Consider the following 24,730-nt stretch of genomic DNA (forward strand, 5'->3'; position numbering starts at 1 on the left):
GGCACAGACCCTGAAGTACCTGGAGTGACACCAGAGGAAGGCAAAACAGACCTGCCCTTAGAAGGAGCCTTAGGAATAGTAGCAGAAGGCCTAACCACCTTAGGCATAGAAGGGAGAACAGTAACTTGAGAGGCCCCTTCAGCTTGACCTGACTCCTGTGAGGCTACATCCTGCAAAATCAAGGTTTCCCCCTGAGACTCAACAGAAACTTCAGCCGGATCCACCTGTTCCACTGTAGCTTCTACAGGACCAGCGTCCGAAACGGACGAATCATCCTGTCTAGGTTTCAAAGATTTGTCTTTGCGCCTCTTCGTGGAAGCGGGCGTCGGAGGATCCGACGGCATATTATAATTGCACAAATACTAACCTAGCGCAATCTAACCTTCGTTTTATGGTGCGCTTATTAAACCTAGCACAAAACCGACACCCGACTACGTCGTGCTCAGGTCCCAAACAAGGAATGCAAAGAGAGTGATAATCCCTATGCGGTATCTGTTTCCCACAAGAAATACAATTATTCACTTTTTCTGACATCCGGAATTAACTGAGGCAAGAAAAAACAAAAATATTTCCCAACGGGGTACTTAGCCCAACATGGTTTCGGTCTGAAACTCAGAATACGAAAATTTCAGAACGCCGAATGGCACTTGCAACGCTGCTTCTGCATCGGACCATGTGGCAAAAAAGACTGAGGATATGACGTCGGTCATGCGCTTTTATACCCTGACGCTCTGATGTCAGATCTGAGCGCCCATGACCGACGTCAGCCTAATACTTTGGTATTCGGGCCGACCGAGGACAGCAGACTACCCGTATGTAAGGACTGCAGCAATGTGAGATGAAGAACATCAACTGGTTACACTTTCTGATATTTTTAGTCTTGTCCAGGTAAAATCTAAGCTGCCTGTGAACTTCAAGCGAATGCAGCACTCTCTCACGGTCATTCTCTGGAGAAGGAAAGGAATTGGGCAGGTGGATGGACTGGTTAAGTGAAAGTTCAATGACCACTTTAGGCACGAAGGATGGGTTTGTGTGAAGAGAGACCCTATCCTTATGAAATATCAGGTATGGTGGGATAGCCATGAGTGCTTGTAGCTCTGAAACCCTCCTAGCCAAAGTCAGGGCTACTAGAAGCACAGTTTTCCCAGTGCACACATTCAGAGAGGCTAATGCTGCTGGCTCAAAGGGTGCAATGGTGAGTTTTTCAAGAATGCAATTCAGGTCTCAAGGAGGGGGAATGTTTTTTTTTGATGGCAGCACACTCTTAAGAAAAAGCTTTACCTCTAATCTGGACAGCATAGGCAGATTGAGAGGTAGGCAAGTGGAAATAGCTGATAAATGGACTTTTACTGAGGAATATGAAAGTTCAGACTTAAGGAACTCTCACAACATGACGGATCTTCCACCAGAGGCAACCCAAATGTCTGGCCCATAAATAAAAGCTTAGCCAGGCTGCTGTATGGCACATGGGACGTCACACATATACCATAAACCGTGGGCCATAAATGTGACATCCGTACGCACAGACCTCAGAAATGAATGCCCAAGACAGGCAGTAGTCTAAGGAAAGCTGATCAGGATGCCATCCAGAGAGGGAAAGTTAACTGAATATAAAAGAGAAGAAGAGGTAGATGTCTTAGTCGGGTGTAGGAGGGAGGAACAGGAATACTGCAATATGGAAGAGAAGGACATCTATAGTTATGGTAAAATTGTACACAACTGTTCTATGTCCTTCTATTCGCATGTTGTAGTATTCTAAACATGAGGGAGAGTACCAAAGCTCAGCATGCGTTATGGGTGTAGAAGAAGAAGTAGAAGAACCTTCTATGAAACCATGCTTTTGCAAAGCCTGCCCTAGCCTTGGAGATGCAGTCCAGCTTGTAATGTTTAGTGAAAGTGTGGACTGAAGACCATGTGGCTGCCTCTAGGGTAGTGGCAGTATTTAAGCCTTTGAAAAAAGCCTTTGTGGAGGCCACAGCCCTACTACAGTGGGCCCTCACAGTGCAGGGAAGGTGTTTGCCATGGAAAGATTACCAGAAGGTAATACTGTTGGAAATCCATGAAGAAACTGTTTGGAGAAAGCTTTCCCCAGGATCCTGGGGTGAAAGGATACAAACAACTGGTTACACTTTCTGATATTTTTAGTCTTGTCCAGGTAAAATCTAAGCTGCCTGTGAACTTCAAGCGAATGCAGCACTCTCTCACGGTCATTCTCTGGAGAAGGAAAGGAATTGGGCAGGTGGATGGACTGGTTAAGTGAAAGTTCAATGACCACTTTAGGCATGAAGGATGGGTTTGTGTGAAGAGAGACCCTATCCTTATGAAATATCAGGTATGGTGGGATAGCCATGAGTGCTTGTAGCTCTGAAACCCTCCTAGCCAAAGTCAGGGCTACTAGAAGCACAGTTTTCCCAGTGCACACATTCAGAGAGGCTAATGCTGCTGGCTCAAAGGGTGCAATGGTGAGTTTTTCAAGAATGCAATTCAGGTCTCAAGGAGGGGGAATGTTTTTTTTTTATGGCAGCACACTCTTAAGAAAAAGCTTTACCTCTAATCTGGACAGCATAGGCAGATTGAGAGGTAGGCAAGTGGAAATAGCTGATAAATGGACTTTTACTGAGGAATATGAAAGTTCAGACTTAAGGAACTCTCACAAGTAAGACAAAATTAGAGGTACATCTGCCTGAAAAGGATCACGTTGTTTGTCAAGACACCAGTTGCAGAACCTTTTCCATTTAGATAGGTAGGATCTCCTGGTAGGAGGTTTCCTGACCTCCTGCAGGACCGAAAGCACACTCTCTGAGTAAAGGTGTCTAAAAGGGATCAGAAGTTTATCACCCACAGGGTCAATTTGAGGGTTTGTAGGTGTGGGTAGATGAGAGTTCCCTTCTGTTGTGTAATGAGGTCCACCTTGTGAGGTAACCTGTGATGATTGCCCTTAACTAGTGAAAAAAGAAGGGGGAAACAATGCTGCCTTGGCCAAAATGGGGTCACCAGCAACATTTTGGGGTTGCCTGTGAATTTTCAGCAGGACTTTCTGTATGAGAGAGAAAATTGGGGGAATGCATAAAGAAGTATCCACTTCCAGAAAATCAAGAATGCATCCACCCTCCATGCCTGAAGAGAGGGAGTCCTTGGCAGAATACCTGTAGATGGAGGGGAGGCAAACAAATCTATTTGAGGTGTACCCCACCGGTGGAGTACATCTAGAAACACATCTTTGTCCAACATCCATTCGTGGTTCAGAGATATTGACCTGCTGAGAGTATCAGCCTGAGCATTGCTTTGTGATGGAATGTAAACTGCCTGCAGTGTTACCTTGGAGAGGGTGGCCATTTCCCAAGCTTGGATAGCCAGCCTGCAAAGTAAGTAGGATTTTGTTCTCCCTTGTTTGCTGATGTACCACAGGACTGTGGTGCTGTCTGCAAATATTTTTAGAGGTCCTGGGTGTATGAAGGGGAGGAATGATTTTAGGGCTAGGATAAAGGCAGTCATTTCCCTGATGTTTATGTGCTTTTTTCCTCTGATGGTGGTCCCATTGTCCTTGAAACTTCAGACCATTCACAGGTGCTCCCCACCCCGGGTCTGATGCATCTGTGTAAATTTGTTGAGCCACAGGGAGAGGTTGTAGAGGTAATCCTGGGTTCAGGTGAACTTGCCTGGATCCACCAACAGATCTCCTTATTGAGACATGGAAGAAAGGGAATCTGAAATTCTAATGGCTGGGCGTGTTGGGATCAAACAATCTTCAGGTACCACTGAAACTTTCTCATTAGTAACCTGGCTAGGGGCAGCATTGGAAGTGCGTCTGCCACGAACCCCAAGAGAAGTAGGAACTCCCTGGCTGAAATGCAGCTGGCTAGCAGTAGGTCCTTGAAGTATGAGGTTAAAGAAGTGACCTTTTCTAAAGGGAGGAAAGGCTTCATCAGATCGGTCTTTATTCTGCACCCAGGAACACCTGATCTTGTGAAGGGGTCAGGAAGGACTTGTGCTGGTTGATGGTGAAGCCTAAGGTTTCTAGGAGGGAGATGGTGAATAGTAAATGCCTTTGGAAGGTATTTGGGTGATCTGCCTGGATAAGGAGATCATCTTGGTATAGGTAGATCTGAACGTCTTTTGTTCTGCAAAAGGTTACCATTGGAGCTAGGCATTTTGTGAATACACTCGGTGATGTGGACAAACCAAAAGGCAAGGCAGTAAACTGATAAAGCAAGGACTGCACAGCAAAATACAAGTATTTGCAATATGATGATAGGGATGTGAAGATACGTGTCCTTCAGGTCTAAAGACCTGCCTGGCTTTACTATAAAAAAACAAAGAAACACAAAGCCTAACTAAGTGCCAAGCACTGTGCAACCATGCAAAAAATGCATTAGGCTGGACAAAAAATCTACTACACGACATTACAAACTAAATACCAACACAACCCCCCAAAATTTTGGAACAATGTAAACTAGCTACTAAAACCCACCCAAAAGGCTAACCCCAAACCAACCACATCTGACACTAAAGTTCCGATCGAAACACAATTCAGCTCTCACTCTGTGAACTCAATTCTATCCTTAGTACCACAGGACAGTTCCAACCTCACTATCCCCCCAACACAAACAACACTACTACAAGCTTTACCCTCAAAACAGTTTCCACCACTTCAATCAAAAGCATGGTCTCCAAACTAAAAACCTCATCAACAGCAGCCGACCTACTCCCCAGCTATTTCCTGAAACTCTCAGCAGATGCTATTGCTATCCCAATCTCCACTCTCATAAACAGATCAATTGTTGACAACTATGTGCCCAAACTCTGGAAAATATCTTATGTTACACCCAATGAGTTAGTCTGAGTTACAGCACAATGGCACAAAAACTACTGAACCAACTGATACTGCCAACATCCTGGCAGATAGGTTCAGTGCTAACTTTACCCCCCTCGCCCCCTAAAGGGCCCATATCTATACAGGAAGAATGCAGAGTCCCTGTAATCACAACTATGCAAGTAAAAGCTGCACTCTCTAAAGCCAAAAACACAGCATCCATGGGACTAGACAACATCCCAGGCTGCGTTTTACATGAATTTCAGAACGAACTGGCTCCACACATAAGCACCATGTTCAATAACAGCCTCGCATCAGGCTTTGTGCTCACTGAATGGAGTACAGCAACAGTTATCCCATTCCATAAAGGGGGAGCCACCACTGATCCTGGGAATTATCGCCCTATTAGCCTGACGCGCCTGGTCTGCACGGCCATGGAACGTATCATCGTGGAACTCATAAACAAAGACATTGGTAACCTCCAAACTCTGGATCCCACCCAGCTCGGGTTTGTGAAAGGCAGATCACACCTCCTGAACCTGATCGACTTCTTTGAGGCAGTCACCAAAGCCGTAGATGAGGGTAAGGTGGTTCACACAGCCTATCTTGACCTCGACAAGGGTTTTGACACCATCCCCCATTCTGGAATTATAGCTAAACTCACTAAACTAGGTATAAATCCCTACATCACAAGATGAGTTGCCAACTGGCTCACTGACAGAACCCACACTGTAAATGTTGCAGACTCCAAATCTGACCTCAAACCAGTGACAAGTGGATTACTACAGGGTTCAGTCCTGGGACCTCTTCTGTTTGGTATCTACTTCTCTGAAGTACAGGCTAACAGAAGCCCTCTGGCTAACAAAGTTCACAGATGACTGCAAACTAGGAGTCATAGTCAAGTCCCCAAATGATGTGGACATCCTACAGAAGGGCCTCGCTGAGACAGATGCCTGGTGTCAGAGCCATGGCCACAAGCTCAAGGCCAAAAAGTGCAGTGTCATCCCCTTTGGTAAAAAAGGCTATCGGCCCAAGGGCCTACGTAAGCCTAGCTAACAAGGTTCCCTGGCTTACGCCACCCAAAAAAGTTATTTTCCTGTGCCACTGTTGAGCAGAGAGACAGAAGTGATCCCCGGGGTGTATTTGCTATTTCCCATCCACTCATCAAAATATTTCTTGAGGAGTGCTAATGAAGAACTTTGCTTGACATAGATGGGTAACATGTTCCAGAGTATGGGAAGTCTCTGGGACAAAGTCTATCCCTCCAGCATGTCCAGTTTATTGTGGTGACAAGGTTCAGGTCCATACAGCGTGTAGTTCGGAGGTACTCGGATTTCTTTAAGTGTAGCATGTCCAACAGCTCTGGGTTTGACATAGCTTTATATGTTAGGCAAAGATCACCTCGGAGTAGGCAATATGCTATGGAGTAAAGCTGGAGTTTTTTGAGACGGCCAGTGTAGGACATTTGTTTGAGGCCAGTAATCCTTTGTGAGGTACTTTTGTGGCCTTTTCAGCTGCTGAAGATGTCTTGTGAGGTACATTCCAAAAGGGGCGTTGTACTCTATAATGGATCTAATGAGTGTTGAGTAGAGGGGAACAATGACCACTTTTTTCCTGGATGAGAACCCTTTTATGATGAGGTGTACCATGCAGAAGGACTTCCTGACTACTGTGGCGATGTGACTATCAAAGGAGAGACTACTGTCCACCTGGGTCCCAAGGTCTCATCACACATTCGGTGTTAAGTAGATTGCTGCCTATGTGGTAGTTCATGGGTACAGAGTTTTTACCAAAGGGGATGACAATGCACTTTTTGGCACTGAGCTTGAGGCCATGGGTCTGACATCAGGCACCTGTCTCAGCGAGACCCTTCTGTAGGATGTCCACATCATTTGGGGACTTGACTATGGCTCCTAGTTTGCAGTCATCTGTGAACTTCATTAGCCAGAGGCCTTCTGTGTTAGCATGTATTTCAGAGAAGTAGATACCAAATAGGAGAGGTCCCAGTACTGAACCATGTGGTACTCCACTTGTCACTGGTTTGTGGTCAGATTTGGAGTCTGCAACTTTTACAGTGCGGGTTCTGTCAGGACCACTACTCTATCTTAGGACCATTACTATTCACAATCTTCACAAATGACCTCCATACCTCCACACAGCATGCATCTATCATTCAGTATGCAGATGATACTACCTTAATCTGTGCTGCATAAAACATTCCCACCCTCCCGCAAACAACTCAACTAGCATTCTCTGATGTTGAAAACTACCTTACCAAAGCCCAACTTATCCTCAATCCAAAGAAAACTCAGCTCATGATTATAACCAGTTCTAACAAATCACTGACAACAGTGAATTCGCTATCTACTCCACAAATGCTACTCCAATTGCTCCAGTGGCACAGGCTAAGCTACTGGGAATAACCATAGACTCCCACCTAAAATTTGATAGTCATCTCAACTTAATTATTAAAAAAGTACATGCCAAACTGGGATCACTCCACTGTATCAAACCATTTCTTACCAACAACACAAGATCAGCCACTGCTCGCTCCCAACTTCTATCCACCCTACGCTATGCATCTCACATTCTGACTAATCTCAACAAAACTGAACTAAGCAAAATGGAAGCCTGCTGTAACAGAATTGCCCGCTTTGCTGCAAATTGCTCATATAGAACTCATCACTGTACTGCTTTGAGACAGCTCCACTGGCTTGAACTGCCCAACCTCCTAACCTACAATCAGCTCTGCCTCTGTCATTCTATCTATTACCTCCCGAGTAAGTGTCCTGCCCTCAAAAGCCTAGTACATCACTCAGCCAAAAGGCCCCTTCGATCACCAAGCAAACTACTACTAGAAGTTACCAACAGCTACAACAGCTTTGGAGACACACTATATAGCAGTTCAGTGGCTAAAAAATGGAACTCTCTGCCCACTAGCATACAAAACACATTGTCTAAAGCCTCCTTTAAAAACCTCATTAGGCAACATCTCAAGCAAAGTTGGCAGTGCCATGACTGCTTCCCAGGCTAGTGAAAGTGGATAAGGTACACATACTAAACCTAGAGTACTTGATAACAGTTTTCACTCTTACTCACAAACACTGAGTAATGTACAATGTATGTACTGTACCTGTGTACTATGTATGTATTCTACCTATGTTCCTAATTTCAGCTGTACACAACAAATCTATTAATTACCTTTATTTTTAAATTAATATTTTCTTGTTTGTTCTCTCCACTGTAACCGTTGATGTGCTGCATACCACTGTAAAACATGTCTATTGCAATTTGTGTGTATACTGATTATGTCTAAATATCTAAATGTATCTGTAATTTTTCAATGTGGAGCTTTTCTCCCTGGGTCTCTGCTGAAAAAGGGCCTTTTTGGCTCAGTCAGACACCCCCAGTTAACAAATGTAAAATAAAATAAATAAAGTGGCCAGATAAGAATTGGGGGTCAACAGCCGAGGAAGAGTTTGAAGGGAGAGCACGCAGAACGTGGGAACATGGAGAAAGGGATTTATGAGGGACAGGTCCAGGATGGGTCTCCATGATCCATCCTTTCTTGGGACTGAGTCTTGAATAAAACCTTAGGCCTTCCTGTCAAGGTGGGACCTTTTGAACTGTGCCCTGACAGACAAGATCTTGAATGACTTGTGGGACGAGATGAATTTGGTTGTTGGATTCCTTTTGGGATGGGTTTTTCTTTCCATGTCATGAAATATATTTTTCCACAACTGACAAGACCCAGTTGTCTGAGGTGATGCCTTGCCATGGGAAAGACAACGAGAGAGGCAGGCAGAAAGAGGAAGTTTGGTGGCAGGGATCCGACAGTCATGCATTGTTGGGCCTGTCAGAAAAGGGCTGTCTAGGAGTAGATTAGGAGGAGGTAGGCCTGGCAGAGGATGATTTCCTGGCACCTTTTCTTTGTTTTGAAGAGGGCAGTGTGAAGGCAATCCTGACAAATCTGGGTTTGGCAGGGTAGTTTCTGTGAAACTTTGGCACTGATGATACAAAGAGATGCTTGAAGTCCTGCAACTCTCTGCTTTTCTCTTGCAGGGTCTTTAAAAAGCTCTGCTGACTGTTTACCAAAAAGGAAACTTATCAAGTGGAGCATCTCTGATTTTACTTTTGAAATTGTCAGGCAGAGGTTGTAAACTAAGCCAGGAGTAACTCCGAAGGACAGAGGCAGCTGATCTAGATGATGCTTCAGCAGCATCATAGCTGCATTTTATGGAGTGCCTAGTAACCTGTGCAGCCAATGAGAGGGTAAGGCAACCTGTGCTTTACTGGAGGAATCGGGAACAGAACAGAGTTGGTCTAAGCCTTGGGATATTAGAACCAGCGTATATTTTACCATGAGTTTGGTAGTTGATGGCTCTGAAGGCCAGATTTGAAGATGTATAAATTTTCTTCCCTGACCTGTCCATCATTTTGCTGTCTTTATCGGACGGAAGCAAAGAAGAGGAGGGAATCTGTCTGGATTGCTTATCCAGTAACACAGCAATTACAACAGGGTCTGCCAAGGGGGGATTAATGAGAAATTTGCAGTTGTCAGGTACTTTATAGAACCTGTCGGGTCTCTTTTGTGCAGGTGGCTGAGAATCTGGAGTTTTGGAAGATGAGGCAAAGGCATTCAAGTATGCAGGGATGGCTGAGGAAGAAGGGAATTCCGTTTGGAGAATCTCATAATATCTTTTTTGAACTTCTGTCATTTGAGTGGAATCCCACTTGAAATACTCCCTCATTTTGGTAATTGTTTCCCCAAATGTAATGTCTTCTGGTGGAGAGTCACCTTCTAGGGAGTCCTCTTCCGGTAAGCAGTATCCTAAGGGGCGGCCAGTTGTGAAGTATAAGAAAGGGACTCACCAGAAGATGAACAGGAAGATTCCACTTCTGGAGTATGAGGAAGGGACCCAAGGATGCAGGCCTGGGGCTCAAGGCTGGCAGAGCAGATGGGGCCTCTGAAGTAGCAGGCCTAAGGGCCATGAAGGCCTGGAAAGGGGATTGGGAAAATACTTGCCAATCCGGGATACCCTCAGAGGAAGCAAACAAGTGTTTAGTTTTTTGCTTCTTTTTGAGTGATGGTGTCTTAGGTCCAGTCATAGCAGGCATAGGCTTAGGATCCAAGGTCATAGTAGGAATTGAGGACGTCTCCTCGGTAATGGAAGCAGGCAAAGAGCATTCGGGTGAACCTGGGCCCCCCCCCCGACATCAGAAATTAATGTCGGTATTACATCTGTGGGCGTGCCTGTTGGAGAAACTAGAGTGGTGTCCAAAACGGAACCTGCCGTAGTTGCTGAAGCCATCGGACATACCTCAGCACCTAGATTGGTGTGCTGATGGGACATCCGAATCGGGAGGCACAGGCGCTTTTTCAGACCTTGAAACTTTGGCTTTTTTCTTAGATGGTTCGGCCAATATACCAGGTGTCACTTCCATACCCAATGATATTCTCTTAAGGCACTGGTTTTTAAGGAAAAGATTAAAGGCAGCTAGACGGCTGTGTAGGGTCTTTGGGACAAATGACTGGCAAACAGAACAGGATTTGTAGTTGTAGGAAGGCCCTAAGTAAGAGGCAGAGGTCGTGGCTGTCTTTGTGTGGGATTTGATGTCTGCACTTACATTTTCCCTTCCTAGATAGCATGGATGGAATCAGCTAACAATTAAGTGACAAAAAGCATCCAGAACTAGAAAAAATAAATGTTATCTTTTTATATGTCTTTGGCACCAAGCAGAATGAACAAGCCGACATTCGCCTGGTGGCAGAGAAGTTCTGAGGTTTGTGCATGTGGACGTCACATTTATGGCTCACGGTTTATGGTACCTACATGTGACATCCCACACACCATATAGCAGCCAGGCTAAGCTTTTGTACATGGGCCGGACATTCGGGTCGCCTCAGGCAGAGGATCGCTCATGTTTAGAATACTGCAATATGAGAACAGAAGGACATATACGGACTCCTCCTTGGATAGGGTTTTGGAAGACCACCACACTCTCTAAGTAGTTACAGGATTTCCCCAAATGAGACATCTTCAAGATGGGCAATGCGGACTCCTCTCCCTCATGAATGTCGGTATCTTCAGTCAAGGACTCCTGGGGGGAGTCGCTATTTCCTCTTGCATGAATAACTCTGCAGACTCCCTACGGTATAATGTTCTAAAGAGGACTCGGAAGCAGAAAGGGGATCCTGAATGCATACCGTCTTGAGGCTAGGAGGGGTCATCTGTCCCAATGGGACAGAAAGAGAAGGAAAAGGACACAGGGAGTTTCTATAGATGATGAATGAATCTGAGTGGGAAAAGTAAGTCTGCTCCCTAGAAACTGAGATCACTCTCTCCAAAGCTTTGAAAACCAAAGTACAGGCTGGACCCAAGACCCCTTCTGTAGGAGATGAATTACCTAACTGGGACTTGTCTTGAAGACCTAATTAACTTGGCTCAGAAGTCGATGCCGGGGCCATGCTGATCAGTGACAAAGCTCTTAGGAGGAGGAAGTATGGCTCTGAAAACTTCACCTACACCCCAACTTCAAGATCCATCCAGGCCTGAGCCACTCAACACCAACTGGATCAGAGAAGCAGTCAGAGTTGACAAAGACCACATCTTTGGATCCAACATAGACAAATCTTGGGAAACACTTGTATCCAAAGGGTGGCTGGAGGAAGGAATGATACTATGATGTGTTGACAGGTCAAACTGTGGTTGCAGCTGGGAGAACCCCCAACTGCATTTGGGTCCTGAGAAACTTCCTCATCATTCTATCCATGTCTGCTTCAGATAGGCTCCCGGAAAACTGCATCAACCAAAGGGATGAGGCAGTGGAGGAAGGTCTGGAAGAAAAGTGGAAAGTTCTTTCCTGAAGAAAGGGTGACAGCAGTGTGTGGATGAAACTGGCGTTGGGCAAAAATAAGTTTCCAAGAAATCTGGGGACTTCTTCTTGGACTCTTTAGATTCTTTGTTTTTCTCCTTTTCTTTGGGCTCATCACTACTCTTCTTGCCCTTAGCCCTCTCAAAAGGAATCTTGACAAAAGGGGAGACAGCAGACAAAGAAGAGTGAGAAGACTCTTCCAAGACTAATTTGCTCCTTTTCCTGTGATGGCCTTAGTGCCACAAGTGGTACAAATGGAGCACTGCTTATCAGGTTGAGCAGTCCCCAAGCAGCAGAAGCATTGTGAGTGTGCATCTGAATTAGGAATTTTAGGACCACAGGCTACACATTTAAAACCTGATGGCTTATCCGTCACATCAAACAGCCTACTGCAACATCTAAAGGGAAACAAGTATCACAAAAGCAAAATGACAGACCACAAATAAAAACAATAATTACATGACAGAAAAACTGTCCCAAAAGTACCACTAAAGATATAAAAATCTCTAAACCTAAGGTTAGCGACAAACAAAAGAATGCCAGAAATGGCGTAGAATGAAGATTTTTTTTTTTGTTTTTCTTTCTTTTATTAGGTAAAGGGATTCAGAAATAAGAAAACTAATAACTACAAGGGTAGAAACCTTATAGCCAATGTCTACATAAAAAAAGTACAACAAAATTGCTTTGACTTAATTACTCCCATGCCTGAGCAATCAAGATCACGTCTGGATCAAATGAGTGGCAAATGAGATCTGAGGCAATTTTCCACTTGCAGGACATTATGGGTAAAGGGAGGAGCCACAGCTTTGTAGCCAAAGTCTGAGAGTGGCTGAAGTTGGAGTCAACATGGATCCGAACACTCATCCCTTGAGGAACAGACAGAAAAGTCAACATCAATATCACATTATATGTTTAAAATAAACCCGTGTAACATTATGTGTAATTAATGTCCTCCAATAACCATGAACACAAAAATGCACATCACAATGGGACAGTTTAGTTGTTGGTGCTGTAAACCCAGTTTACAATGCAACATAATTTTTAAGACTGATTAAAATGTTTGGAGTCCCTACTGTTCTTAAGAGTTTTACATGGAACTTCCGTCTGTGTGAAATGCTGAATGAAAGACTGAATGTGTAAAGTACAAATTTAACCATATGAATGTGTGTGTGTGTGTGTGTGTGTGTGTGTGTGTGTGTGTGTGTGTGTGTGTATGCATTATTTGTTTTATAAGCACAGAAAGATACAGCACGCTGTGGGCAATGTTAACATAATTGAAGGCACCAGTCTTCAGCTGTGTATCTAGTCATTCCTAGGTTGTGCAGAATATCTTAACATTATATATCTAACAGCACTTTTTAAGCACTGCAAATATGATGCACTATGAGTAGACACATATTCTATCTTGTTGCTACTTTCTTAGCTCAGCTAAGTAAAGCCCTCATTCAATAATGTAGTATGCATATGGTCATAGCGCTACTACTCATTCTTATAGGGTCTCACTCTACACAAGGATGGCATTTAATTCTGGGCCTCAGTTAATCACTCTTGAAATAAAACCATCCTTACTTGGCCAGAGCTCTTCCAGGGGGATCCATCAACATTTCCCACTTAGAAGAATTGGTGAGAAGTCCTGGCAGAATATGACCAAGTAGAGTTAGTGTGATCTGATGCATGTCCAGGCAAAAGATGGCATACGAAAGCTCAACAGCTCGAAGAGTGTAGTCCTTCCGTGTCTCTTTTAGCAGTTCCTAAAAAAAAAAAAAAATAAATAAAAAAAATAAACTTAAAAAAGTACCACTAGTAACACAACCCCCCCCCCCCCCCAAAAAAAAAAAAAACACTGTAATCTTTTTTTTTCCCTGATGAATTGCAGAATCACCACTGCAACTGCAGAGCTCTTCAACTCTCACTGGAAGCAGGATAATAGCTGGAGAAAATATGACACTTGAAGGATATCAGACATTACCCTACATTAGCCAAATCAATAAAATGGATAGAGGCAGTAAGTGACAAGTTTCAACTTCACTGTACCACCATTAAGCTTGGCAGTAAAGGCTAAATGTAAAATAAAAAAAGTTCCACACACAAATACTGAATACCATCTGCCTCATTTAACCATATCACAGGTACAGTAGTTTGAGATTAGCCAAGGGAGATACTCTAACAAAGCTGAAGTATAGCTACATAAGAGATTTGCCACAAAAGCAGATCTTCAAGCAAAGATCACTACCAGTAAATGCAATTTTTTTCTGTTTCTACACATTCCGTGCTCCATTTCCATGAATGTACTTTCTCCACGTACTGGCACTGTTCAATGCAAATGAATCAGTACAGGTTGTACATCTGCCTATTACTGCTGTAAGTGAAGCAATGAGTCTTGCACATTTCCCATATTTCAGGCTGCATTTCCCACAAGTGTTTGGTTGTGGTAAAGCATCAGCAAAAGGTAGTTATGTACACGGATCACCTTTAAAATCTCGAAAGCTCAAAATCCTGAATCTCAAAATCCCGAACACAAAATCCTGAAAGCTCAAAATCCTGAAAACACAAAATCCTGAAACTCAAAATCCTGAAAACACAAAATAGACATACTGACGTCATTGTGGCTTTGCTATTGTTAGCCCTGTGGTGTTAGGTCATGTGTTGGGTTCGGGTAAGTGTGCGGTTGGTTGTATGTTAGCGTTAGAGGCGGTTTAAGTGAGTTAGGGTTAGGGCGCAGGTTAGGCATGTATGCAATAGTGACAAAAATTAGGGTTAGGGGCGGTTTAAGTGAGTTAGGGTTAGGGCGCGGGTCAGGTGAGTGTGCGATAGTGACGGACCTTAGGGTTAGGGTTAAGGTCAGTCGGTAGATATTAGTGTGTTTGTATTGGCATATTAGCATTATTTGTGTTTTCAGGATTTTGAGTTTCAGGATTTTGTGTTTTCAGGATTTTGAGCTTTCAGGATTTTGTGTTCGGGATTTTGAGATTCAGGATTTTGAGCTTTCGAGATTTTAAAGGTGATCCTTATGTACACTTACCATAAATGTAGCTGTTCGAGTGTATTCACTGTTGCAGTCATCACACCTGGGTTATCTGCCTGCATGTAGCCCTCAGTAGACCTGAATACCAGAGTCTTGGGATTTCTGCGTCGGATGCTGTCACCTCTTCCATGACATCAGGTAGTCAGGGGTATAACACATGCAGCCGGTGCCATTACATCAGTTTTTCTTGCCCCAGATGTCAGGAGCCCCCAAAACAGGAAGCCATTACATGGTGTGGAACACCTCCAGTAAAAAGTAAATACTCCTGTCATAAAATATGGCCATAAAGAGGACAGGTAGAAAGGATAGAGAAAGCCAGGGGGCTGGAGGGAGGGAAACCAGGACTGCAACAGTAAATACACTCGAACATCTACATTTATGGTAAGTGTACATAACTGTACTATGTTCTTCATGTTTTACTGTTGCAGTCATCACACTTGGGTTGATTCCCAAAGCTGAGGAAGGGTAGAGGCAGTCAAGAAGTGTTAGGGCTGGCTAGCAGGCCCTGTAAGACTGCTGTAGCAAATCCAGCTCTGGATTTAGAAAAAAATAGGTAAGTGGTAATGCTTGGTGAAGGTGTGTACAGAATTCCAGGTTGCAGCTTCCAGGATGTCCCTGGTAGGGACTCCCCTGAGAAATGCTGTAGAGCTTGAAGTAGCTCTAGTGGAATGAGTTCTGATCCCCAGACGGGTAGGTTTTCCATGGAGCTTGTGGCAGAAATGGATGCAGGGTGCTATCTATTTGGAAATGGTTTGCTTCGAAATGGCCTTGCCCTCTGTCCTGTAGCAAAGCTGACTAGCAGCTGGTCAGACTTTCTGAAAGGCTTAGTCCTGTCAAGGTAGAACCTGAGCTGTCTGTGCACGTCCAAGGAGTGCAGGATCCTCTCCCCTTTATTCTGAGGATTAGGGAAAAAGATTGGCAAATGGATGGATTGGTTTAAAGCCACACTGGATACCACCTTGGGCATAAAGGAAGGGTTAGTCCTGAGGGGAAACCCTGTCAGCATGGAAAATAATGAAAGGCTCCACCGCCATTAGTGCCTGTAACTCAGACACACTTCTTGCTGAAGTAATAGCTAGAAGTAATGCTGTTTTCCAAGACAGGAATTTTAACTCTGCTGAAGCAGCAGGTTCAAATGGGAAAGTTTGAGCTTCTCTAGTACAAAGTTAACGTCCCAGGCCGGGGTGGGAGCTCTCCTAGGGGGTCTTAAACTGTTAGCTCCTCTCAGGAATGGTTTGATGGGAGGGTGAGAAAAGAGAGGTGGCTCAGTATTATAATGAGCTGAGGTGGCAGAGGCATGAATCTTAATGGATGAGAAGGATAGGCCTCTGTGGAACAGCTCTGCTAGGAAATCAAGGATTTGAGGTAAGGTGGGCACAGCTGTGTCCTTTCCTTGAAACCGACTCCAAGAACAATATCTTTTCCACTTTTCAGCATAGGATTTCCTAGTACTAGGCCTTCTGACCTCAAAGATTACGTCCAGCCCCTGTTTGCTGAGGAATGCTGGTGGTGTATTCAGGGGATAAGCCAGGCTGCAAGGTTTAGGGTTTGCAGCTGTGGATGCAAAATCTGTCCCTCCTGCTGAGACAGCAGGAAAGGTGTCTGATGTAGGTGCCAGGGTGGCACTGCTGTCAGAATGCGTAGGAGTGGGTACCAGTGCTGGCATGGCCAGTCTGGTGCAATAAGGATTGCCCTTGGCCTGTCCTGTTTGATCTTGAGTAGTACTTCTGAGAGGAGATGCAGAGGAGGAAAGGCATAAATTGAGAGGTTTTCCCATGTAAAGGATAGGGCGTCCACCTTCCAGGCTCTGCTGTTAGGGTTCCTGGTGCACATTTGCTCAATTGGTGGTTTTTGGGGGAGGCAAAAAGGTTCACCTCCGCTGTTCCCCACCTCTGGGTTAGAAGTTTGAATGAGTTGGGTTCCAGTTTCCACTCCAGAGGGTCCAGTAGATTTCTGCTGAAGTCATCTGCCAGTGAATTTTGCTTTCCTGGCAGGAATTGAGCTTGTAGGTGTACTTGGTTGCTCAAGGCTGTGTTCCAAAGAGCCATGGCTAACCTGCAGAGTGGATAAGAATGAGTTCCTCCCTGCCTGTTTATGTACCACATAACTGTGGTGTTGTCTGTTTTTATTAGGAGCTGTCCTGGAAGGATAAGGTATTTGAAGGCTGTCAGAGCATTCTGTACAGCTAGCATCTCTTTTTGATTGATATGCAGGGGAATTTGTTCTGGACTCCATTTGCCTTGATTGCTTTTGCCTGCCATGTGAGCCCCCAACATATAGTCTGATGCGTCTGTTCTCAGGGTTTGGGCGGCGAGGGTTTGAGTGAAAGGAAGTCCCTTGTTGTGGTTGCATGCTTCTGCCCACCAAAGGAACTCTGCCCTTAGACAAGGTATGATAGGAATCACTGTTTCCAGGTCCTGAGAATGTTGACACCAGAGACTTTTTAAGTACCACTGAGGTTTATTCATATGCAGTTTTGCATATGGAATTAGCAGAATGCATGAGGCCATGAACCCTAGGGCTTGCAGTATTTTCCTTGCAGATAGCTGGGTTTTGGTGGCCATTAGTTTGAAATAGCTTGTCAAATGGACCTGCTTTTCTGGAGTGAGGAATGCCATCTGGGAAGTTGTGTTCAAGCTTGCTTCCAAGAATACAATTTGTTGGCTGGGCACCAGTTGTAATTTCTTTTCGTTGATGGTGTATCCCAGTGAAGTTAGAAGTCTTTTTATAAAAGCCAGGTGCTGAAGTAGCAATTCTTGACTGTCCACCTGAATCAGGCAATTGACCAAGTATGGGTAGACTAGAATATTTCTCTGCCTGCTGTATGCAATGGCTGGAGCCAGGCATTTTGTGAATACTCTGGGCGCAGTAGATAAGCCAAAGGGAAGTGCAGAGAACTGATACTGCATAAAGCCTGCCCTGAAACTTTGATATTTTCTGCAAGCCTTCCTTATGGGGATGTGCAGGCAAGCTTTTTTTAAGTCTAGGGTGACTAACCAGGCATCCTTGGCTAGCATAGGAAGAAGCTGCTGCAGTGTAAGCATTTTGAATTTTAGAACCACCAGAAAGGTGTTGAGAATTGATTGATCCAGGAAAGGTCACCAAGAGTTCTCTTTTCTGGGCACCAGGAACAGTCTGGAGTAGAAGCACTGTCCCCTTTGTTCTACTGGAACAGGTTGAATAGCCCTGATATGGAGAAGGGAAAGTACTTGCTTTTGAGCCTCTGCCCACTGGTTTGGAGGAAGGTCTGGCAACCTGCTTCGGGTTGGCAGTGAGTGGAAGTAGAATCTGTATCCCTAGGATACAATGTTTAGAACCCATTGGTCCTGAGTAATGGACATCCAGATTTTTTGCACGAAGGGTGAGTTTTCCTCCTAAGGGTGCAAGTACTTGGGTATGGCTGGGAAGGATAATTGGAAAGTCATTGTGAACTTTTTCCATAAGGGGGTGGCTTACCACTCCCTGGTATTGAGGTGGAAACACTCCATTGTTTAGATCTCTGCATACCCTGAGACTATAGTCTTGGTGGTCTGTTTCCCCTGGGTTTGGCCCGAGAGGGACTGGAAAGGACCAGTTTTTTGAAGGACAATGCCTACTGAATCTAGGTGGCTACACCTGTAAGAAAACTTTGACGGTTTGCCTAGATTTAGCTTTTTCTTCCATCTTTTTAAGAACTTCTTGAGGTATTTGTTTCTTTTGCTAGGCACCAGGCATTGTATCATTTCCATTTATCTGAGTAGGACTTTCTGGTGCTAGGCCTCCTGGCTTATTTGATAATATCCAGGACCTGTTTGCTTAGTGTAGAGCTGTCCTCTGTCCCTGAGGTATCAGCCATACTGAAAGTTTGAGATTAGCCAGGTTGGTGTGCAGCATTTTCCCTGCCTCTTGAGTCGGATCATCTGAAATCAGGGATAGTAGCCTGGGAGTTTCCTGCAACAGGCTGCAAAGCAGGGGGTACCAATGTTGTCTGGGCCAGTCTGGGGCAATGAGAATGAACCTTGGTCTTTCCTCCCTTATTTTGATCAGAACCTTTGGGATGAGAGGCAGGGGAGGGAAGGCATAAACAAAAAGATTGTCCCAGTTGAAAGGCAGGGCATCCACTCTTCAAGCTAGTGGGAGAAACACTCTGTTGTAAAATTTTGGCAGCTGGTGATTGATGAGGTGAACAGATCCACTCGAGGAGTCCCCCAGGTCTGTATGACATGCAGGAAGGCCTTCCTGTGGAGCTTCCATCCGTGAGGGTCTACGTCTAGAAAGTTTCTGCTTAGGTGGTCTGCCAGGGTGTTGTTGACCCCTGATAGATACTGGGCTAGCAAGTGTATGCCCATGTCATTGGCTGTCTGCCAGAGAGACATTGCTAGTCTGTGGAGGGGTTAAGACTGTGCCCCCTCCCTGCTTACTGATGTACCACATAACTGTGGTGTTGTCTTTCACAAGGAGCACCCCCGGGGTTAGGTATGACTGGAATGTTGTTACAGCCTTGTGTACTGCCATCACTTCTTTCTGTTTGATGTGCAGTGGAAGTTGTTGGGGATCTCAGGTTCCCCGAACACACCTTAGGCCTAGGTGGGTGCCCCAGGCAAAGTCTGAGGCATCTGTGGTAATGGTCTGCCTTTGTGGGCGTAAGGTGAAGGGTAGGCCCTTGTTCTGGAAGCAGGCTCCTGCAAACAAGAGGAATTCAGTCCTTATGCAGGGTATGAGTGGAAGAGACGTCTCAAGGGATTGAGTACGTTGGCACCAAAGATTTTTCTCATGTGGAGCCAGGCCAGGGGTATTATGAGTATGCAAGATGTCATGTAAACCAGTGCCTGCAGCAATTTCCTTGCTGTGAGGTGTTTCCTGGTAATCAATTGAGTGAATCAGAGAAGTAGGAAGGTCTGCTTCTCTGGTGATATGAAGGCCATTAGTGAGGCAGTGTCTAGGAGAGCTCCCAAGAAGACGATCTTCCTGGAGGGAACAATGTTTGACTTTCTCGTTGATGATGAAACCTAGGGAAGTTAGTAAGGTCCTTACAAAGAGGAGGTCCTGTAGGAGATTCTTCTTATTGTCTGCCTGGATGAGGCAGTCATCCAGATAAGGGTAGATCTGGATATTTCTTTGCCTGCAAAAGGCAATGGCGGGGACCAAACACTTTGTGAAGACACTGGAAGCTGTAGATAAGCCAAAGGGCAGTGCAGAGAAAGTACAGTTTTGTACATACCATAAATGTAGATGTTCGAGTGTAAACACTGCTGCAGTCATTACACTTGGGTTATCCTGCAGTCAGACGGTGCTGCAGCTGGCCAGAGTTCCAAAGTCTTGGTCCGGCATCGGTTGCTGTCGCCTCCTCCCTGACGTCAGTGCGACAGGGGTATATAAGATGCAGCCAACGCCATTTTCTTCAGTTTTTCTTGCCCCAGATGTCAGGTGCCCCCAAACAGGTAGGCAATTCAAATTGCTAGTAAAATATGCAAAAGAAAAGCAAACAACCATTTTTAGTTACCATCAAATACTCCCCATAGGTAATAAAGGGTAGATGACCTAGGTAAGTACCAGAAAGTAAGAGGGGAAGGAGGGAGGGTAATTTGGACTGCAGCAGTGATTACACTTGAATATCTACATTTATGGTAGGTACAAAACTGTACTATGTTCATCGTGTTACACTGCTGCAGTCATTACACTTGGGTGGAATCCCAAAGCTGAGGTAGGGAGACTGGACCTATAAGGCATTAGGGGTGGCTATAAGGCCCTGCAGTACAGCAGTGGTGAAGCCAGCTCTGGATTTGGAGTAAAAAGGCAAATGGTAATGTTTGGTGAAGGTATGCACAGAACTCATGTTGCTGCTTCCAAAATATCCTTGGTAGGTACTCCTCTGAGGTAGGCAGTTGAAGTGGCTGTTGCCCTGGTGGAATGAGATCTAATGCGGTTAGGTTCAAGTTTCCCATGGTGGGTATAGCAGAAACATATACAGTGTCCTATCCATTTTGAAATAGTCTGCTTTGAAATGGCTTTTCCCTGTGCTCCTACAGCGTATGCTACCAATAATTGCTCAGATTTTCTGAAAGCTTTGGTTAGTATAACTGTCTGTGAATGTCCAAAGAATGTAGTAGTCTCTTCCCCTTTGTTCTGTGGTTTTGGATAAAAAGTTGGCAAATGAACAGTTTGGTTTAGAGCCACACTTGATACCACCTTTGGCATAAACGTAGGGTTAGTTCTTAAAGACACCCTGTCCTGGTGGAAGATGAGGAAAGGTTCCACTGCCATTAGTGCCTGTAATTCTAAAACTCTTCATGCTGAAGTTATTACCAGTAGCAGATCAGATTTCCAAGAGATGTATTTTAATTCTGCTGTGTTAGCTGGTTCAAATGGAGGTAAAGTTAATTTTTCCAAAACAAAGTTGAGGTCCCAAGTTGGTGTAGGTGCTCTATGGGGTGGTCTTATGTTTTTAGCCCTTCTGAGGTACTGTTTGAGCAAAGGATTAGAAAAAAATTGTGGATCCATGTTGTAATGAGCAGAGATAGCGGAGGCGTGGATCTTGATGGATGAAAAAGAGAGGCCCTTGTCCAGCATCTCAGTTAAGTATTGAAGTATCTGAGGAATGTTTGGGACAAGAGGGTCAAGGCTGTGCACTTGGTTCCAGGCACAGAATCTCTTCCATTTATCCGAGTATGCTTTCCTGGTGCTAGGCCTTCTGGCCTCCAGAATGACATCCATAACCGCTTTCGAGAGAGGCATTGCTTGCTGGACTAAGGAATTTTCCATGCAGCTAGATTTAAGGTCTTTAGCTGGCTGTGAAGTATCTGATTGTTGTGCTGTGTCAGGAACTGTGGGATTTGAGGCAAAATCCAGGGTGGTTTCTTGTGCTAAGTTCTTTAAGATTGGGTACCAGTGCTGGCGTGGCCAGTCTGGTGCAATCAGGATCATTTTGGCTCTTCCTGCCTGGCTTTTATGAGTACCTTTGGAAGGAGAGGTAAAGGAGGGTAAGTGTATACTTGTAGTTTTTTCCAGCTGAATGAGAGGGCATCCACTTTCTATGCTTGTGGACGGTAGCTCCTTGTGCAGAATTTCTGTAATTGGCAGTTCTTTGGGGAAGCAAACAGATCTATGTCTGGGCTCCACCATTTTTGTGTTATCATTCTGAATATTTGTGGGTTCAGTTCCCACTCGTGTGGGTTCATAATGTTTCTGCTTAGGTCATCTGCCAGTGTGTTTTTATCTCCTGGCAGGAATTGTGCTTGCAGAAGAACTTGGTAGTTTAGAGCTGTGTTCCACAAGGTCATGGCCTGTCTGCAGAGGGGGTAGGAGTGTGTGCCCCCTTGCTTGTTTATGTACCACATAAAGTACAGTTTTGTACCTACCATAAATGTAGATGTCCGATAGGTATGCATCTGCAGTCCTAACATATGGGTTGTCCTGCCTCAGGCAGCCCTTCGGTCGGCCGGATTCCAAAGTCTGGGTCTGGCCTCGGCTGATGTCGCACTTCACCCGACGTCATAGCTGCTGGGGTATAAAGGCATCAGCCGACGCCATTTTCCTCAGTGTTTCTTGCCCCAGATGCCAGGTGCCCTCTAGGAAGGCTAAATTTGGATAAATGCAGATAATTCCAAACAGTAGAGAGCAAAATATATATACATATATACATACAAACAAATACACCATAATAGATTCCCCCAGCTAGCTAAAAGAGGGGTAAGTACCCTAAAAATACCACAGAGGGGAAGGAGGGTGGGTAATCCTGACTGCAGATACATACCTATCGGACATCTACATTTATGGTAGGTACAAAACTGTACTATGTCCTTCAAGGATGCATCTGCAGTCCTAACATATGGGTAGAATACCATAGCCAAACTGGGGGAGGAGGTACTAAGATAATGATGGTGTAGTTAAGATCCCTTGCAAAACAGCAGTTGCAAAACCTGCTCAGGATCTGGAGTATAAAGGAAGATTATAATGCTTGGCAAATGTATGCACGGAGCTCCAAGTAGCAGCTTCTAAAATGTCTTTGGTAGCCACTCCTCGTAGGAAAGCTGTAGTGGTGGCTGTAGCTCTTGTGGAGTGAGACCTGATATTTTCAGGAGTTGTCTTTCCATGAAAAGAGTAGCAGAATCTAATGCAATTTCCTATCCATTTTGAGATTGTCTGTTTTGAAATTGCTTTTCCTTGTACTCCTGTTGCATATGCTACCAGAAGCTGGTCAGTTTTTTCTGCTGGCCTTAGTTCTGTCCAGATAGTAGCGTAGTTGTCTGTGCACATCCAAGGTGTGTAGTAGTCTTTCCCCCCTGTTCTGTGGGTTGGGGAAGAATGTAGGTAAATGTATAGCTTGGTTCAAGGATACCCTGGAGACCACCTTTGGCATAAAAGTAGGATTGGTTCTCAGAGACACTCTGTCCTGATGGAAGATAAGGAAAGGCTGTACTGCCATTAATGCCTGTAACTCGGATACCCTTCTTGTTGAAGTGATTGCTAGCAGGAATGCAGTTTTCCAAGATAAGAACTGTAAGTCTGCTGTTGCTGCTGGTTCAAAAGGGGGAAGTGTTAATTTTTCCAGCACAAAGTTGAGATCCCATGCAGGCAGAGGTGGTTTCCTTGGAGGCTTTACGTTTTTGATTCCTCTCAAGAACTGCCTGAGTAGAGGATGAGAGAAGACAGGAGGATCCATGTTGTACTCTGCTGAAATTGCTGATGCATGAATCTTAATGGAGGAGTAGGACAGGCCATTGTGGAACAGTTCTGCTAAGTATTCCAGGATGTGTGCTATGTTTGCCAATGAGACATTCACTCCCTTTGCTGCACTCCAAATGAGGAATCTTTTCCATTTGGCTGAATATGTTTTCCTTGTGGAGGGTCTGCGAGCCTCCAGGATAATGTCCTTAACCCTCTGAGATAAATCTGTTTGATTTTGTTTTATGCAATATTCCAAGCAGTTAGCTGCAGTGTTTTCAAGTTTGGATGCAGGGTCTTGTAGTTGTTCTGTGTTAGAAGTAAGGGACATAGAGGTAGAGGCCATGAGTGTGCCCGATACATGCTTCTCAGTAGCGGGTACCAATGTTGTCTTGGCCAGTCTGGAGCTATCAGGATTACCTTTGGCTGTTCCTCTCTGATCTTCAGTAGGACTTTGTACATCAAAGGAAGAGGTGGAAATGCATATGCTGTCAGGTTCTTCCAGCTGAAAGAAAGAGAGTCCACCCTCCAGGCAAGTGGGTGGTATACTCTTGAGCAGAATTTCTTCAATTGGTGGTTGTGTGGGGAGGTGAACAGGTCTATCTCTGGCATTCCCCATTTCTTTGTTATGGTTTTGAAGATATCTGGATGCAGCATCCATTCGTGAGCATCCGTGGTAGTTCTGCTTAAGGTGTCTGCTAGTGAATTTTCTTTTCCTGGTACAAATCTGGCCTGCAGTTGAATGTTGAGATTCAGGGCCAAATTCCACAGGTCCATTGCCATCCGGCATAGAGGGTATGAGTGTGTACCTCCCTGTTTGTTGATGTACCACATGACTGTGGTATTGTCCGTCCTTATCAGCAGGTGACCTTGTTGGAGGAATGGTCTGAATGCCTCGATTGCATGCTTCACTGCCAGCATCTCCTTTAGATTTATGTGTAGATTCAGCTGGTCTTGGGACCATAGGCCTTGTATACACTTGTCTTCCATGTGTGCCCCCCAGCCTAGGTCTGAGGCGTCCGTGGTGATGGTCTGGCTTGAATGTGGTTTGTGGAAAGGCAATCCTCTGTTTATCTGACAGGCCTGAGCCCACCACAGGAATTCTTTTTTCAGGCATGGAATAATTGGAATCTGGGCTTCTAGACTGTGCTTGTGTTGAGACCATACATTCCTTAGGTACCATTGTAACTTTCTCATATGCAGCCTGGCATGCGGGATCAATATTATGCAGGATGCCATGTAACCCAGGGCTTGCAGGACTTTCCTTGCAGTAAGCTGAGTTTGTGTTGTTAATGCCATGAAATAGACTGGTAGTTGCTTTTGTTTTTCCTCTGTGAGAAAAGCCATCTGAGTTGTTGTATCCAGTTCTGCAC

At 44.8% G+C, this 24,730-nt stretch overlaps 1 protein-coding gene across 1 annotated transcript in view; it reads right to left on the minus strand.

Moving 5' to 3' along the window:
- The window catches only part of MED24 (mediator complex subunit 24), a 1,193,465-nt gene that overhangs the window by 410,745 nt on the left and 757,990 nt on the right, over window positions 1–24,730 (minus strand). The window contains exon 21 of the mRNA XM_044055033.1: window positions 13,259–13,440. Coding sequence (XP_043910968.1) covers window positions 13,259–13,440 — 182 coding nt within the window. The remainder of the gene's footprint in view (window positions 1–13,258; window positions 13,441–24,730) is intronic.

This window comes from Protopterus annectens, chromosome 13.part0, assembly GCF_019279795.1.
Source record: "Protopterus annectens isolate FY-2018-M chromosome 13.part0, PAN1.0, whole genome shotgun sequence".
In the NCBI taxonomy this organism is placed as follows: Eukaryota; Metazoa; Chordata; order Ceratodontiformes; family Protopteridae; genus Protopterus; species Protopterus annectens.